This window comes from Parus major, chromosome 10 (assembly GCF_001522545.3).
Source record: "Parus major isolate Abel chromosome 10, Parus_major1.1, whole genome shotgun sequence".
Classification (NCBI taxonomy): Eukaryota; Metazoa; Chordata; class Aves; order Passeriformes; family Paridae; genus Parus; species Parus major.
The window spans coordinates 12002583-12018991 of NC_031779.1; the positions used below are offsets into that span (position 1 = coordinate 12002583).

A 16409-nucleotide genomic window follows, 5' to 3' on the forward strand; every position below is an offset into this window, starting at 1 on the left:
CACCACAAAGGATCAGAGCAATGGCACAGGAGGTTTTGTGCATGAGCACGAGCTACAAACATCCATCCTCACCATCCCCTGCAGACCAGGCTGGTTCAGAAGAGGAACAGACAGGAGCAGTGCCTTTGATGGAAGCCCTGTGTAAAGCCTGTTTGTCTTGTTTTGAGCCAAAGCATGCTCTGGACTTTGAGCCTTATTTTTCTTTATGTTTAACTGATCAAATCCCTCTTCCCACAAATTTCTGAAGTATCTGAGAAAAGCCTGTATTAAAAAAGAGTGTATGAATTAGTTATTAGTATGGATTAAAGAGTACCTCCAGCTATTACAATGGCAATGCCACCTGTACTTATTTTGGATGTTTTTCTGCTCACTTATTAGAACTTTCTTGACTAGGAGTTACATTCATTAGCAATAATTTAACTTTTGATTTGAAATAAGTGATTCAGAGATGAGGCAGGGCTGTATGATTTATTTCTGCCTATTTTTGTGGCAATTCTACAAGCATAACCCAGCTATTTTTGCTGAGAATTCATCCACAATACTTTTCCTCAATTGGAAAAATATTAATACAGTCTCAATCTGATCTCTATGTAGCTTTTCAAGATGAAAGAGCAAAATGTGTCTCTGAGAGGTATCCTGCAAGTTAGAGTATACTGGACATCACTACCACAAGGTAATATTTATGTAAAAAGGAGTTGCTGTTCCACCTTGAAGAAAGCCTTTTGTTTTTGTAAAAAAAAAAATAATAAAAAATTTGGAGCAGTACAGAAAAATATGGGTCGTTTTTCCTCCTTGTCAGCTTTGCTGCAGTGAAAAATTTCTCCATAGCTTTGCTTATAATTCTCCTGGCTAAGAGTCATTGTTTAATTTATAAAATAACTGCCAGGACCAACAGGAATGTTTGTCTCCTTTCAGAGGATTTAAACAGCAGAGAGTTTAAAAAGCAGATACTCCATTAAAATGAGTTTATATCATATCTATTCAGGCCTTACAAGCCTTGGCTTCAAAGGCTAATCCATTTATTTCTCTAAGACTCCTTTCCATTTGCCTCTTGCCTCGATGAAAGGGGATGCACCCAGTGCATCACAGCCCTGATAAGGAGAGCAGCTTCAGCCCCCTTATCAAAACACACATGGAATGAAGGATGGTCCTGCTCAGACAGATGTTCCTGCCCAAGCTCATCTCAACTTTTCCTATCACAGGTGTTGCTTTGCATTTTCCAGGCATTATCTGCTGAAGGATGAACCAATGATCCCAGCAGCAGTGGGGTGGGAGCCAGCACTGCCAGGAGGATGGGTTAAACCACATTGTACAGTCCCTGCAGCTCCCTCAGCACAGCAGAAACACAGCAGGGAACCAAAGGGCTGTCCCTGCAGCACACACAGGAGTCACACAGCTCCCTTCCCCAGGGATGGGCCTGGCCAGCCCAGGACAGCACCAGGGAGGGGAAGCAAAATCCCTGGGCTGGGCTCTGAGGGAGCCCTGGATCTTCTTTCTCCTCCTGCTCCCCTTTGGATTGTAAAGGAACTGATAGAGAGACGACACCCCAACCTCCTCCTGCATCACCTGCCCTTCTTGATGGCACCTGAGCCCTATCACTTCCCACTCCTGTGTCCAGCCAGCAACCCAGAAAGTGCATCACTGATCCTACCCCTCTCTTTTACCTCTGAATGACCACTGCCAGTCTCTGAGAAAGATTCACAGATGTTCTCACCCCAGAAAATTTTAATCAAGGGTTTTTCACACAAGTCGAGCTTTGGGAGGCTGGAAACACTTTTTACTCCAGATGCCAACTGTCCATCAGTTCACTCAATAGTTCTGAACACCAACTTGTTCCCAAGCACAACCATCTATTTTTTAATCTTTTGTTAATGAGCAATTCCACATGCTCCTTGAAGTGAGTGAGAAATGATTATTTGATTTAGGATGCTCTCAAATTACAAGCAAGCCACAGTTACTTTAAGTGTATATTGCATCTTTTTCACAATGAAGATTAATGTTATTCTTGCCATGGGGCTATGTAGGAAGGAAACATTTGTGCAACAGCAATTTTTAAAACTTTCCCCAGATTGATTTATGTGTTTATTTGTTTTCAACTTTTGGGCTCTTGTAAATGATGTCTTTAGTCTTCTGATGGAATACTGGCATCCAGTGATTTATAACTGGCTGAAAGCAGGTGTGTGGAGGGAAGATTATTTGTCTCTTGACCATAACTGAGGGCTAGATCGAAAAAAGGAGTTTGCATAAACTAAGCTAAGCATAAAGATTGAAATTCATTATGTAAAGCAAGAAATAAAATAGTCCAACAACCAAAACAAAATGCCAGACAGGGAGTTAAAAACAAAGATTAAACCCGCCTTCAGCTACTTAGGAAAAATCATGCTTAGAGGAAGGCAGGGTTACTGAAATGAAGTATTGATTTTCTGCTGAAAGGATTGTAAGTATAAAAGGACAATTAATTTTTAGACCAAGCTAACAGTCATATTATTGCTCTCTGGGTGTAGCAAGAAGCTCATCTGTCTGTATCCATCTACAGCATTTGACTCCTGTGCTCAGAGGCAGTGAGTTTTTAATAGAAACTAGATTGTTAAGAATATTAGAGTATGATCAAGTGTCCAGGCTATTCCTGTATAGATTTGAACTTCAAACTGAAGGTGACTTCGTTGGACAAACACACACAATACCTATCTGGAGCAGCATTTCACCTTCCTGGCCACTCACCTCCAGTCCCTTGGCTGAGCACCCTGTCCTGCTGAACCCCCCACAAGGGACTGGGGCTCATCTTTTGGCTTGTTCTTCTCAGCCTTCCCATCCTACACCCTAGAACTCCTTTCCACAACAATGTGTAAAAAGCCAGGTTTGTCATCCAGCAAGTGTTGCTGGTTGAAATTATTTTATGTGCATGTATAAAAAAATATTACCCCAAACCAGACTGACTAAAAAAACAAAGCAAATAATTAATAGTTTTTAAGTCCTGGTGTATCAGTTCTGGTAAATCGAGTAGTTTTGTTTAAACAAACCATCCAAGCCCTAAATAAATATGCAGACTCCTGAGCAGGATCAATTCAAACCTGGCTGATCTTTCATTGTGATTTTAAAACAAGATTTTCTGCTAGTTTAAGAAGAAATATTGATATGACCTCGGGCTGGAACATTGTTCTTCCTATCACAAAGGTTCTAGGGAATGTCAGAGAGACGAATCCATCCTGTGCATGAGTGTCTGCACTGCCTCAGGCTGGCGCTGGAGCGATTCCCAACGCTGCACGAGTCCGTCACGCCCACATCCTGCATGAGGAGCAATTCTCAATTATTATTTTTTTCCAGAACACCCCGGTGAGAACTGCTTCCAGGTCTGTGTGGAGGTGAACCTGAGCGGAGCCCGGACGCCGCTAAAGCTCCACTGACTGACAAAACTTTTGAAATATGACTGCAGGGAGGATTTTATCTCCACCATGCTGCGATGCTGGGATGTGACAGGCTTCCTACCCAGGTCTGGAAGGTATGGATCTGCTTGCATACGTGAAATCTCATCATTTCCCCTCCCTTCCCTCCCTGTACATCTGTTGTTTTGGGAAAGGAGTATAGAAAGGAAAAAAAAAACAAAGAAACCCCAAGAAACTAAAAACAAAGACTCTTTTGAAATTAATCCAAAGGGTTGAAATGAGTTGAAACATGATTAACCAGCACAGGAACCAGCTCTCTGCAATATGTGTGGTACATTACTAGTTTATATTTAAAGTGACAGTGCCAAGATTGCCAGAACAGGAATAAAAACCCAAAATCAAATATTTTAAAGTGTCTTTCATAGGTAGGGCTGATTGCAAAATTCAGGCACAGTTATGAGCACAAGTCTTGCAGAGAGCCTGTAACAGAGCTGGAGCACTAAGGAGGATGCCAACATCCTGCATAAGGTCATAAAGATTAAATATAATCTCTCTTCTGTGGCAATCCCTCCTGGAAAGGGCACTGGGTAACAAAAGAACCAGCAGAGATCAAATGCTCAGGATGGAGTCTTCAGTGAGGTTTGGGGTTCCTGATCCCTGGGCCACATCCCTGACCCAGCTCCAGGGACCCCTGACTGCCAGAACAGACCCAAAAACCTGCCAGGGGAGCAGGGCACCAAAACTGGAGGATGTCACCCTTTCTGCAGTGACACAGCTGCTGCCTGGTGCTGGCCCTCTGCAGCCCTCAGGAGCCAAGTGCAGCCACTTTTGGTGCTGAATTACTCACCCAGCACTGCCCCATCCCTGGGTGAGCCTGCCTGGGGAACACCCCTACTCTCAGTGACAGGGGAGACACTGCACTCAAACACCCAGGGATTTACAGGAACACCTACACTCAGGATGCCTGAATTGCCTAGCTTGAGCCAGGGATTGTCCTGCTTCGTCTTTTGGCTTTGTTTAGACCTAATCACATTTTCAACAAATATGGAGAAATTTAAAAAAACACAATTCTACAGCTCATTTCTGTCAAGCTGGGAAATAAAAGTAATTTTCTACAATTCAGCTATTCAGAGAAAACTTGATCATTCAAGTGTGAAACTTTATAATTGTTTCTGCTGATCTTTTTTTTCCCCCCATACACAATGCTGTCAACATCAACCCCGCTAGTAAACAAGAGCAAAACACCCAGCCAACCAGTCTGTAGCTGGAGAGAGCTAATTCCAACAGTACTGATGGATTTCACACACCAGACCAAGGAAAACTGACTGCAAAACCCTTCTGCTCAGCTGCACAGCACATCCCCTGGGCTGGGATGGGGGCAGGATGTGCAGGCAGAGCAGCCAGCATGGAGCCCATCTCTCTCAGCCTGGGAGACACTTCCACACCCCACTGCAAGCCTGGCTGTGCTGCTGGGCACCAGGGAGGTGAGAAAGGGGAGTGGAGGTGCTGGCCAAGGAAATGGGAATTAAGCAGGACAAGATGTGCAGCTCTTCCAGAGATGGAGGGCCACAAACACCTGGCAGGCAGCAGGACACAGCATGCCCATGGTAACACCTGGGAGCTGGACATTCCCAGGGGGAAACTCTCCAGGTGAACACACACAAATCACTCATTTTACATCTGGGGAGACCAGGAGGAGAGAAAACATGTGATTTGTACAACCTCAAGAATACAGCTTTTTTGGAAAAAGTATTTCTAGTCCCACTGAAAATGCCTACTTTTGTCAAAACAGATCAATATAAAGCTGAAATCATTAGGTTCAAGCTGTCACTGTAATTTACTGTGCAAACTACAGCTCAGATGCCACAGCCTTTCACTCTGCTCTCTGGGTAAAGCCTTCTGCCTGGCCTATCCCTTCCAAAGAGAGCTTTTCCCTTCCAGCAGGAGAGAAGCATCCTCCAGGAACAGTCCTGGGGGCAGAGAGAAGCAGAGGGATGCAGCACTTACACCAGACTCCTATGAGATTGAGTGATGCCATTTTGGAGAGAAAAATCTCCAAGGGATAGATCTCTACTTGAAACCTCTGATCATTTTCTGAGTAAATTATTCATCTTTCCAAAGAAAGTACATTTGAGTGAAAATGCAGTTTTCCCTCCAAGATCACTACTGATGGAAATTACCAGATCATTCTGCTATTCTGCAGGAGGTAATTTAGGATGAAATAACCCCACATGGTACAACATCCAGGAGGGGAGAAAAAAAATTGAAAAATCACACCCATCCTTGTTGCACCTCCAAAAGAGAACTACAGAAAAAGACTGGGATATGTTAGCAGTTTTGACAATGTTTTTTTCTTTTGTATCCATAAAGTATTCATACTTAGTACTCAGCTTTGCTGACAAACCTTTTTTTCATCAAATGAAGTTATTAACTGCAATGTAAGATCTCTTGGCTGGTGAAATAGAGTGGTAGCAGTCTCTTGGGAATATTAAACCTCTGACCAGGCAGGGTGAGCTTTACAAGCCTGACCTCACTCCTCAGAGATTTCTTCATGAGCTCCTAAGGATGTGAGTGGTAAATACATGAGATCACAAGGAATCTGCTTGGTTTTATTCACTTTGTGCCATCAGCTTCTTTCATTTCCCTGCTGCAGGACTGGCTGTCGCAGTAATTTCTATGCTTTCAGGAAATTTAAAAAAAAATCTGACATTCTTGTGCTTAAAATAGACTCAAGAGCCCAGCTGATTTGTACTTGCCTTGTGGGATCTAGGAGGTTGTGAGGCTGGAAAACCACCTGAAAAGGAGAAAATTATGGGACAGGGAAGAAACTGTGAGCTTTTAAAATGAAAGGTCTTCAGTTCAGCTGAGGGAGATTTGCAGGGCAGAGGAGTTCAGGAGTCTCTGGGACAGCCACTGGCAGCTGGCACAGCACGATGCTGCAGGAGCAGAATGCTCCAGCCAGATGTGAACCACCACTGCAACAGCCCTGCCAGCAGCACCAGCTCACTGCAAACAAACCAGGATAACTTGTCTGGAATAAAACCTGGCATTTCCTCACTGTGTTAGTGCAGTAATACAGAGCAGCTGGGCTGTTTGATGCCCTAGTTTCACCAAATTCTCTCTGTAGCTCAATATCTTCTTGTTCCCATCTCTCCAGTTAAAGCAGGGACTGGCTCATCAAATGATTATTGCATTTGATGTGAACAACTTTGTTGTTTTGTTTGCTTTAAAGAGGCATTCCATATTCCTGATCCCCAACACTTCTCCCTCCCACCCTGGCCAAACATGGATGGCAGAAGTTTCCCCATCCCTGGGCAGTGACTCAACTCTGTGTAAGGTCAGTTCCTCTCCTACAGCACAATTGTGCAAAGCAGTTTGTGTTATCAGCTGATTAACTATCTAGAATCAAACTTCCAGAGGGATTCAATCACTGCTGAAGTGATTTTGGTTATGGATTCAGGTGAGGAGGCCAGAGGAGACCTTCAGCTATGCAGACATCTGCAGTGAATAGGATAATCCTTGTTCTAATCACATAATCACCTGTACCTCTCTGGTTGATAAAACATCCACTTAAAAATGATATTGCTCCTAAAAAAATCTTCTATTGCCTGGAGAACCTTGAGTACCAGAGATTAAAAGATTATGGAAAATAAGTATGCATAATTTTCACTTTGCTTTGTGCCAGTGAGAGACAGAGAATGTTTGGACAGAGAGGAAAATTGGGATAGAAACAGTCTGCTCTGCCATTTGTCTGATCTTTCACACTAGCAGAGGAATGGAAATATTTTTATGATTAGGAAATGCTGAGACAAGAACAGTGTCTGTGCCTCTTTTAAGAGATGATATTTCAAGTGGATAGTGCTCATTCACTATTGCTTCTCTTTGTTAACATCTCATTTTAGTGCCTAATATTTTAGCAAGAAGCATTTGTGGGCTAAATTAAGGTGGAGATGAGGTTTCTTCTTCTCACAGCTCTCAGTCAGCTGAGCTACAACATTTCCACTGGCTTTATTTCCCTGCAAGAATTTATCAGGCCTGTAACCTGTATCTGTGTCCATCACAACCTGGGATTTTCCCATGTCCAGGAGCAGCAATCCCTTGTGCCTGACACCGTGTTTGTTTTGCAGGTGCTTGATGATGTTAGGAGTAAATTCAAGCCCAGATGAAGAGCGGCCCAAGCAATGGAGGTGCCAACCCCAGAGCCCGTGTACGTTGACGTGGACAAGGGACTGACCCTGGCATGTTTTGTCTTCCTCTGCCTCTTCCTGATTGTGATGATCATTCGCTGTGCCAAAGTCATCATGGACCCTTACAGTGCCATCCCCACGTCCACGTGGGAGGAGCAGCATCTGGATGACTGACAGGGATTCCCCAGACACAGCCATAGGATGCTGTGCTCCAGGAGGCCTTTTCCCTCGGGAAGGGCTGACCCACAGCCATTTCAAGATATGCAGGGCAAAGGCAATTATCTCCAAGAGCACATAGCCTAAATTATTTTTGCTCAACAGGTCAAGATATCAGCAAGCCATTCTGGCAGCAGAGTTTACTACTATGCAGCAACTCTTATTTTACAGTTGTCATTTTAACTCAAGTAGCACAAGATTCTCCAGACTTTTCCTAATATAACTCTTGGTCTAGCACAGTTTGTCCCACCCTCAATATCACCCACAAACCCAGGGTAACCATCAATACCATGAATAAGCAACTCTGTCTTTCCTGGAAACAGATTGCTTCAAATATTGGTTGCTTCCTCGGTCATTATGGGTGCATTTTAGGAAAGGCCCAGATTTTATATAGCAGAACATCACTAAGTAGAAGTGCTGAAGTACCTCTGGCTAAGTAGAATTATACAAGCAGATTTATTCTTGAATCCCTTGGTTCTGCACTCCCTCCTCCACTGCAGCCAAATTTCCAGTGACCAGGATATGGAAGCACTCAGAATTAGGGGCTCCTGGACTGCTGTAGACCCCATAGCACCACCTTGCTCTATCCTAGTCATGCAAAAATCAGGCATATCCTCTGTCACAGGCCATTGGATTAGTCAGGCCACTGACTTTGAGCTTGGCAGGCACCAAAAAAATCCCTGGAGCAGAGCCTGGATGCTGCTGGTGTCAACTACCTAGAACTTGCTGTGATTTTCAGAGTGATTCCACATGCAATTTCACCCATCTTTTGCTTCAGGTGCACTTCAGTGGGATGAGGCAGGACTAGAAAGACAAGGACAATAAGCAGACTTTTCTGCCAGCTTTGTCATTCAGACTCCTCAGCATAACATTTACAGCAACACACAATAATAAGCATTCTACCTCGGAGAAATTCAGCTCTTTCAAAGGAAGATTTTTCCCACAAATTTATAAGGTACATTTCCTTCTCTCAGTTCATTAAGACAGCTGTTATGCAAGAAGGCATAAGTGAGCATGTGAGTGCTGGAAATTTATTCTTTACCTTTGAAGAGTGGGGAATGCAGCATTCCAAAGTTCTCTATTCCTCAGATTCTAAGGTTTGCTCATGCCTGCCTTTTCTTTCATGGCTACATGTTCAACTTGTGGAATTGAAAGGAAGCAGTTCTGAGCAAGTACCGTGAACAGACAAGGCTTGAAAGCACAACACTTCAAGAATGACACTTCTCCATTTCCCCTCCTACCTGACCCCCAGGTTTTTGCCATAAGAAAACACACAGTGGGTGAGAAAGGTGGAAGCAAAGGCTGTGACAAGAAAATTGGGACATAGACATTGTAAGGCACTGTTCTATCTCCGACAGATTTGTTTGATGATCACAAGAGTCAATTTTTATGTGCCTCAGTCTACTCATCAGTGAAATGGGTGTAACAATTTCATCTTGTCACACCTCGTTTTGTCTATCTAATAATACCAGAAAGCACCTGGAGAGCCTTAGATAGAAACACAGAAATGAGGTTCTTACTTACAACTCTTCCTGCTAAAACCAGTAGGGAAGGTCTGGCTCTTGTTACACAGCAGGGATGTTCTCCCCAGGCACAGGACTTGTCCAGACCCCCATTTACTGTCTCACTGCAGTATTTTGAGCCAAGCCAAAAGGCACCTGGCTTTTTTACACAGCCCACTGATTTCTGAGGGTGTAAGGTGCTCAACACTGCAAACACAGAGATCCCAAAATAGCAGGCTATGAGGCATATGGAGACTTTTGCATGGATCTTTTGAACCACACAATTTTTGCTGATCTCCGTTGTAGGAGATCCCACTCCTGAGGCAGGAAATTCAAAGATTGGCTTTCCTCCTGATGTCCCCTAGCAAGAGACCTCCACTGCTTCCACTACCCACTGCAGATTGCTCCTCAGGCTGTTACTTAGCCTCAGCTTCTGCTAGCCAGGTAATCACCAGTAACAGAGCACTTTTCCAGGCTTGAATGTTAAATGTTCATCATACTTGGAGCAAACTCACTGTTCTCTCTTTTTTGTGGGCAAGTCTATCTGTACCACAGGAATGGATGTCCTAGCTCAAAGAACAACGCTTCTGTTCCCTGGGCTAAACTATGGAACCTGTTTTTTGTCATTAAATCTTGTATCCCTCTAGTGGGGCTATTTAAAAAACAAGCAAAATAACCAAATGATGTCCAGGGTAGTGACATTTTCAGTTTGCAGGTCACCTGGCTGAATTCACAGCTGATGCAGAGCAAGGACAGAGCCTGTCCTCACACCTCTCAGTGCCAGCACTCCACTCGGTGTTTATCTGCATGCAGGACTCTCTGGCATTGTCACATGTCACTGATAAGCCCCACTTCAGCTAAGGACTTATTCAGGTGCTTAAGTTTAAGCCTCTGAGCAGGCTGCCCAACTACAGGGACCAGGGTGAGTCCTGTGGCATGTTCCTGGCAGGGCAGGGGCAGTGGCACACACAAGTACAGCCTGTCTGAAAATGACAGGTTACAAATGTTGAGGAAGTGAATTGACAAATTTGCTCTGCAAGGATGGTTGCCACTTTTTTCCTCTCTTTGTCCAGCTGAAAAAAGCTATTTTATGGATTTTCCTGAAAGTCCTAATGAAAAGACCCCTCTGGGGTCTCTATTTTCTAATAAAAAGGCACTTGTCCTCCTGTCAAGTCCATCCTTCTGTTGATAAAAAATGTCTTTATAAAAATCTGGATATTCACATACATGACTTCATAAAAGTCAACAAGATCATTTTTATAGAGCAAATGTAAATTTATTGATCTCTTTACTCTTGTGACCAGTGACAGGACTCGAGCCTGAGTTCAAGGAGCCTTTGGACAACACTCTCAGGCACGTGGTGGCATTCTTGGGATGTCCTGTGCCAGGCCAGGAGCTGGACTCTGATCCTGATGGCTCCCTCCCAACTCAGCATATTCTACGATTCATTCTAATTTCTGCCTTTCCCCACTGGTTACAATCACACAACCTCACTCCTCTTTAACCAAAAGCAATACTGGACATCATGCCTAAGCCAGACATTTTCTGCTCCTTCCCCTGGGAGGAGAAAATCCCCCTGGATTTTCTTCTCCCACCCCAGGTGCGTCGCTGCAGCTCCGGCTGGTCCGACCCCGCTGGCAAATCCGTGCTCACGGCCAGGACAGGGCTCTGTCAGCAGGAGCTGCATTGCTGGGCTTGGTAGTAACTTCAGCTGCATGCAACAAGTGCCTCTGCTAGTTTTGGTTGTTTTTTTAATCATTGTGCCATACTACCAGCAACTGCACTCAGAGGATATAAGTCAAACTTGTTGCAAGTGTATTTATCTAACATAATAAACAGCTTCTACATGGGAAACCTCCTTGCTGTCTCTGTTGTGGTTTTCTTACAGCTGCCAGGACATCTTTAAAAATACTCAGACACAACATGACTTACAAGAAGGGCATACATTTGTGACAGCCCTCCTTGGAGAGTGAGAGCAGAGCGCAGCTCCCTGTGTAGCTGCACCACTACAGGTTTTTGGAGCTCAGGGCAGAGCTGTCGGAGCCCCAGGTGTTCCTGCAGCTCTGCAGAAGGTCAGCCTTTCCAAAGGGGCTATTTCAGGTTACTCCCTTGGCCAGGAAGAGCACTCAGCTGAGCTTCAGCTCAGTGGGGGACTGCAGAATCTGTATTTCAGCAATTCATTATCGGTAACAAATTGCATACCTAAAGAAATAGGGCCACTGAGACTAGAATCCCTCCTTCTAGTGACTGGAAATGAAGAGCATGGAGCATCTGTGGGGGTCTCTTTGAAGAAGCTCCAGAATATGGGATATGCAGGGTAAAAAGCACCTAGGGAACTCCTCCTCTTGAAAAAGATGAAGAGACGAATTGCTAATTCTTTCATCTTGAAAAAGGGCTCTGTTGCCTGAAAGCTGGGTGCTTTATAGATCTGCTTGTCCCTGCAGCAAGTCCTCTGGCAGAAGGATCTTTGTGCCTGGAACCCAGTTTGCCACAAAGACTAAACCCCACTGATAAATCATTATTTCTCCCCTAGTCAGAAGCAGAGGCTGGAGTCCTTACACTCTTTTCAGTGCAGCTACTCTGGCTGAGGTAAGAGCAGACCTGAACCGAGGCCAGAAGCAGCTGAATTTGAGCAGACACTCTGGAAATGTTTTTTTCTGAAAGAAACAGGGACTGCTGGCAAGCCAGAGATGCACATGAGTGATGCTGCTGCAGCCTGCTCTGGCCAAAGGTGTCCCCAGCCTGCTGGGTCATTACAGTCTCAGCAGGCACCTTCAGCCCAGATCACCTCAGCTCAGAAGACAACACAGCACTCAGGCTGGGAAATGCTGTGCTCAGACTGCTCAGACTTCAGCCATCTCCTTCACATATTTTAATTATTTTAAAAACCATTTTCATTAAAAACAGTCAATACCTTGCTAACCAGGAGGAAAACTCTGATCATACGTGCATCTTTAAAGCAATAAACAATCTGAAAATCCTGGTTGCATTTATTCTCAGGTCATCATATGTAATTCAATTCACAATGGTGCTAAGAAACACTGAATGACAGAGTTCTTACTTACAAAGCTCCATGTTTCATGCTGGAACCTAGCCAGGCAGCCCACACAGGGAAACCAGAAATGTATTAAAATTGCATTAAGTGTGCAGAAGCCATAAAGACAGCAAAGTTTTTCAAAACTTATTTTATATTTAAGATTGATTGGATTTCTCCAGCAGCTTCCAGCTTGCCTCTGCAGATGAAAGGAAGATTCTGATAGGGGTGAGCAGGCAGCAGAGCTGGGAGCACTTCAGCAGATCCCAGAGCCCCCCAAAGGGGGTCCCAGGACACGGCAGCTCCAGGGCATCCACAGGGCACTGGAGATGCCTGCTGAGCACAGCTGCCCTGGATCCTGCACATCCACTGGAGGAGAGGGACAAGAATCCCTCCCTGTGGTGGCAGCTCCCAGCCAGCCCCTCAGGACTCATGGACCAAGGTGCTGATCCTCCAGGCTGACCCAAGGGATGTCCAGCTGCCTCCAGGGACTTCTGCTCCTGCAGCATTTCCCTTGGATGTTCATTGACTGTGGTAACACCAGCTCTGTCTCAGCTGCTTATGAACAAATAGAGTAAAATCAGAAAGCACAGGTCTGTAGTTAAAACTTCATGGAAAACCAAGCACTTGTGCAACACAGAAAGAGTTGAGGTGAAGAAGTTCTTGGGAATGAGGGAAGATGAGGAGGAACAGCTCACAGCAGCTTTGTGTGCAGCAGCACGGTGCCAGTACCTCAGCATGTCCCTCACGTACTTCCAAAGCCTTCAGTCAATTTTAGAATCCCAGAAATTATCTCCTTCTTTCTCACTAAGCAGCAACTGTGTGGGCATTCTGAGCAGAAGCAGCAATCAAACTTGAGAAATGGTCTCCTGCCTCACTGCTCAATGCCAAAAGCCAGGTGAATATCATCTACCAGCTCTGTCTCTCTTCACAAAGTCCCTACCTTGACCCTGAATAGCTACTGAGAGAGTGTTTTACTTTGAGTTATTACTGCCTGGGTGATGAAAGAATTAGGAATATTGCTGACCCAAACACTTATATCAAAACTAATTTTTTTTCCCAAGATATTGCATTTGTTGCTAATTAGAACCTCTGCAGAAAACTACTTCAGGTGCAGAGTGCCTGCATTTCACAGCAAAAAGCCATTGGTTCCTTTAAAATTTGTAATACATATTAGGGGTTTAGTCCATGCTTCTTATTTTTTTATATTTTTTTTGACACTTAATTATACCAACAGCACTATTATAAATTACACCCAGCTTTTTCGTTACGCACCAACCAGACGATGCTTTGATCTGCAAGAAAATGCATCTCAAAGTACTAAACAGTGCCTGCCTTTAGTTTTGCTACCAGAAAAATAACAAAATCAGGTAGAATAGTCTCAGGCAGGATGATTTATTGCCTCTTTGCCCACCCTGTGATAAAGCAGCACAACCCAGAAGCAGCTCCTGCACCCCTCCAGGAGCTCTCACCCCACACCCCAGCACCACTCACCCCTGGCATCACGGATTGCTGCTGGGAGCTGCTGGATTCTGCTGAGAGACAAACACCAGGCAGGAGAAGGATGCTCCAGGCCAGCACAAGAGCTGTGGTATCCACTTGGACACTCATTTCCATTTCCTCTGGTCATGGGTGCAGGTCTGTCTCCCCACACAATGTTGCATGACCCTGAATGGGGCCTTGCAGGTGGCTGACACAGCAGGAAGGTTTTGGTTTTTTTCCTCCAGGCTTCTGAAGATCCAAGAAGGATTTTCTTGTTCTGCACACAGGTTAAAAACCCTGAGACAGGGCAGTGAAAAAGGAGTTTGTTTGTGGGTATTTTCCACTTTTGTTCAAAGACAGGTTATAAGCAAACAAAGAAAAATACATCTAAATCAAATGAAAATTTGTAACCTCTAGAGACAGAGACAGCCATGCTCAACCCTAACTGAAACAAAATCTTCCAGAAGTGTATGGGAAGCTCTTTGTAAAGACAATCAACCCAATTGAAACTGGCACTTCAGAAATATTTTTTTACAAGCACCAGTCAGCCTGTTGAACTGAGAGCACACAGTTCTTGTTCCCACTCTTGTTCCAAGAGGTCTTTTCACCTGTGTTCAGCTTGCCCCCAAACCAGAAGAAAGCTCCATGACTTTCATTTTAGAGGACAACGGTGCAAACTGGTCCCAGCTGCCCCAGGGGAGGTGGAGCAAGCAGGAGGTGCCCATAACACTTTGTATTTCCCAAAATTTGGGTCAGAGGCTGCTTTCCCCCCAGGCAGTGGGTGCTGCTGGTCCCAAAGCTGTTTTGTGGGCAGCCCTGCACATTGCAGCACAGATGTGCCCTTCACTCTCCCCTTGGCACAGCCTGGCAGGGATGAGGATCAGCAGAGCTCTGGGCTCTCTGTGCTGGGCGAGGGCAGCGTGGCCATGGGCCCCCCTTCTCCACAGTGCCCACCCAAAAAGAGCCCACTGCCTTCTTCTGGAGGGAGAGAAAGTGGCCTTGGGCACACAGAAAAGTTTGTCTCCTTTTTTATCATCTCCTGGCATTTTGGCCCCCATCCACGTAGCAGGCAGCAGATGACTCTGAGCTCTGTCCTGAGAGAGGTTTTGGACTTTGTCCAGCTCACCTCTGAAACCTGCTGTGCCTGAGGTCCTTTCCAGAAATTACCCACCTTCTGGGAATCTGGAACTTCTCCAGATGTCCCCAGGCTAGAGAAGCTCAGCTCAGTCACCTTGGGGCCACAGGAGGCCCTTCCCTCCTCCCACCCATCCCCAGGCAGTGCAGGGGTGCTCGGCCCAGGGTGTACAGAGGACTGCAAAGCCACCCTCCCTAAGGGCTGGGGCTGGCCTGGCAGCTTGGCTCTGGGCACGAGTCAGCTTGGAAGGATCTGTGGCCTCCATCCTGGCTGGGTTTGGGGTTTCAGTACCACTGACCTTCTGCCTGACCAGACAACAAGCCCAGTTCCCATTTCTGGCAGGAATTTCAGCATCCAGGTGGCTCTTTGGAAGAGGAATTCATTGGGTGTGTACAGGACTCATCTTTACCTTTCTCAAAGTTCAGGAAGAGCACTATGGACTTACAGTTCCCCTAAGTATTCCTGCACCTTGACACCACAGTCCTTCTTGGCAGTGCCTTGCCCCAAGGTCACAGATGATGAGTAATGACACATTGTCCCACAGCAGCTCTGTCTCTCCTCAGACACTGCATTTCCAGAACATCAGACATGCCAAGGTGCACCGTGGATGTTGCTTCTGCAGAGAAATTTCTCTCCTGGATAAATGCTTTGTGTGTCCTCCTGCTGCTGCCAGGAGCAAAGCCAGGCAGTGCTCAGAGGAACTGGATGGGTTATTTCTAAATCCAAGAGGGAAGGTGTCAACTCACAATTGTCCTTTGAGGTCAAAAGACAGCACAAAGCATCTATAAATTGATGATCCAGTCAGAGTACATTAAATAAATATCTGCCTATTAGTTCAGCTCCAAGAGCCCGAAGGCAAAATAGCTTTTCCTTAATAAACAGCAATGAGCCAGTGTTTTCCTGGCCAGGTCATCCTTGATCTGGGGATGAACCTCCAAGTATCATTTGTTAAAGAACTATTATTGCTGCATGCTAGAAGAGAGCCCATTACAGTGCACATGCCCCATTAGCAGTGATTTATATGCACTGCCACATTTTTTCTTTAATTTTTATTTCAAATTCATTTTCCTCTTCTGCATGGCCATAAGGTTCACATTCCTGGTCAGCCCCAGGCACTCCCCAGGATGACATCAAATGCCTTCATGGCCCACATCAGCAGAACTTCCTGGTAGAGCTTTTGAGCAGCAATGGGACAGCCTGGAAGAGCAGCAGCAAGGGCTCATCCTGCTGTCACCACATGGAGCCAGCAGCCTCATCAGGTTCTTCACTTTGAGGACCAAGCAAATATTTAACAAGTTCCCCTTGCACTACAACACAGTTCATTATCCAGTCTCCCGAGCTCCTTCAGTCGGTAATATCCTCTAATTGATGTGATTTGGCACTTGGCCATGGAGTTAAATTGATTTGTAGGCCAGCAGGAGACAGCAGATGCCCTTTACACTTGAGGAAAGTGGCATGTGGATTTGTTTA

The 16409-nt window shown here is 45.2% G+C and overlaps 1 protein-coding gene across 1 annotated transcript in view; it reads left to right on the forward strand.

Annotated features, from left to right (window-relative positions):
* CTXND1 (cortexin domain containing 1) overlaps positions 1 to 11158 on the forward strand; it is a 34686-nt gene extending 23528 nt beyond the window's left edge. Inside the window, exons 2-3 of the mRNA XM_033517067.1 lie at positions 3325 to 3499; positions 7511 to 11158. Coding sequence (XP_033372958.1) covers positions 7565 to 7744 — 180 coding nt within the window. The 5' untranslated portion in view covers positions 3325 to 3499; positions 7511 to 7564 and the 3' untranslated portion in view covers positions 7745 to 11158. The remainder of the gene's footprint in view (positions 1 to 3324; positions 3500 to 7510) is intronic.
* The last annotated feature ends 5251 nt before the right edge of the window (positions 11159 to 16409 follow it).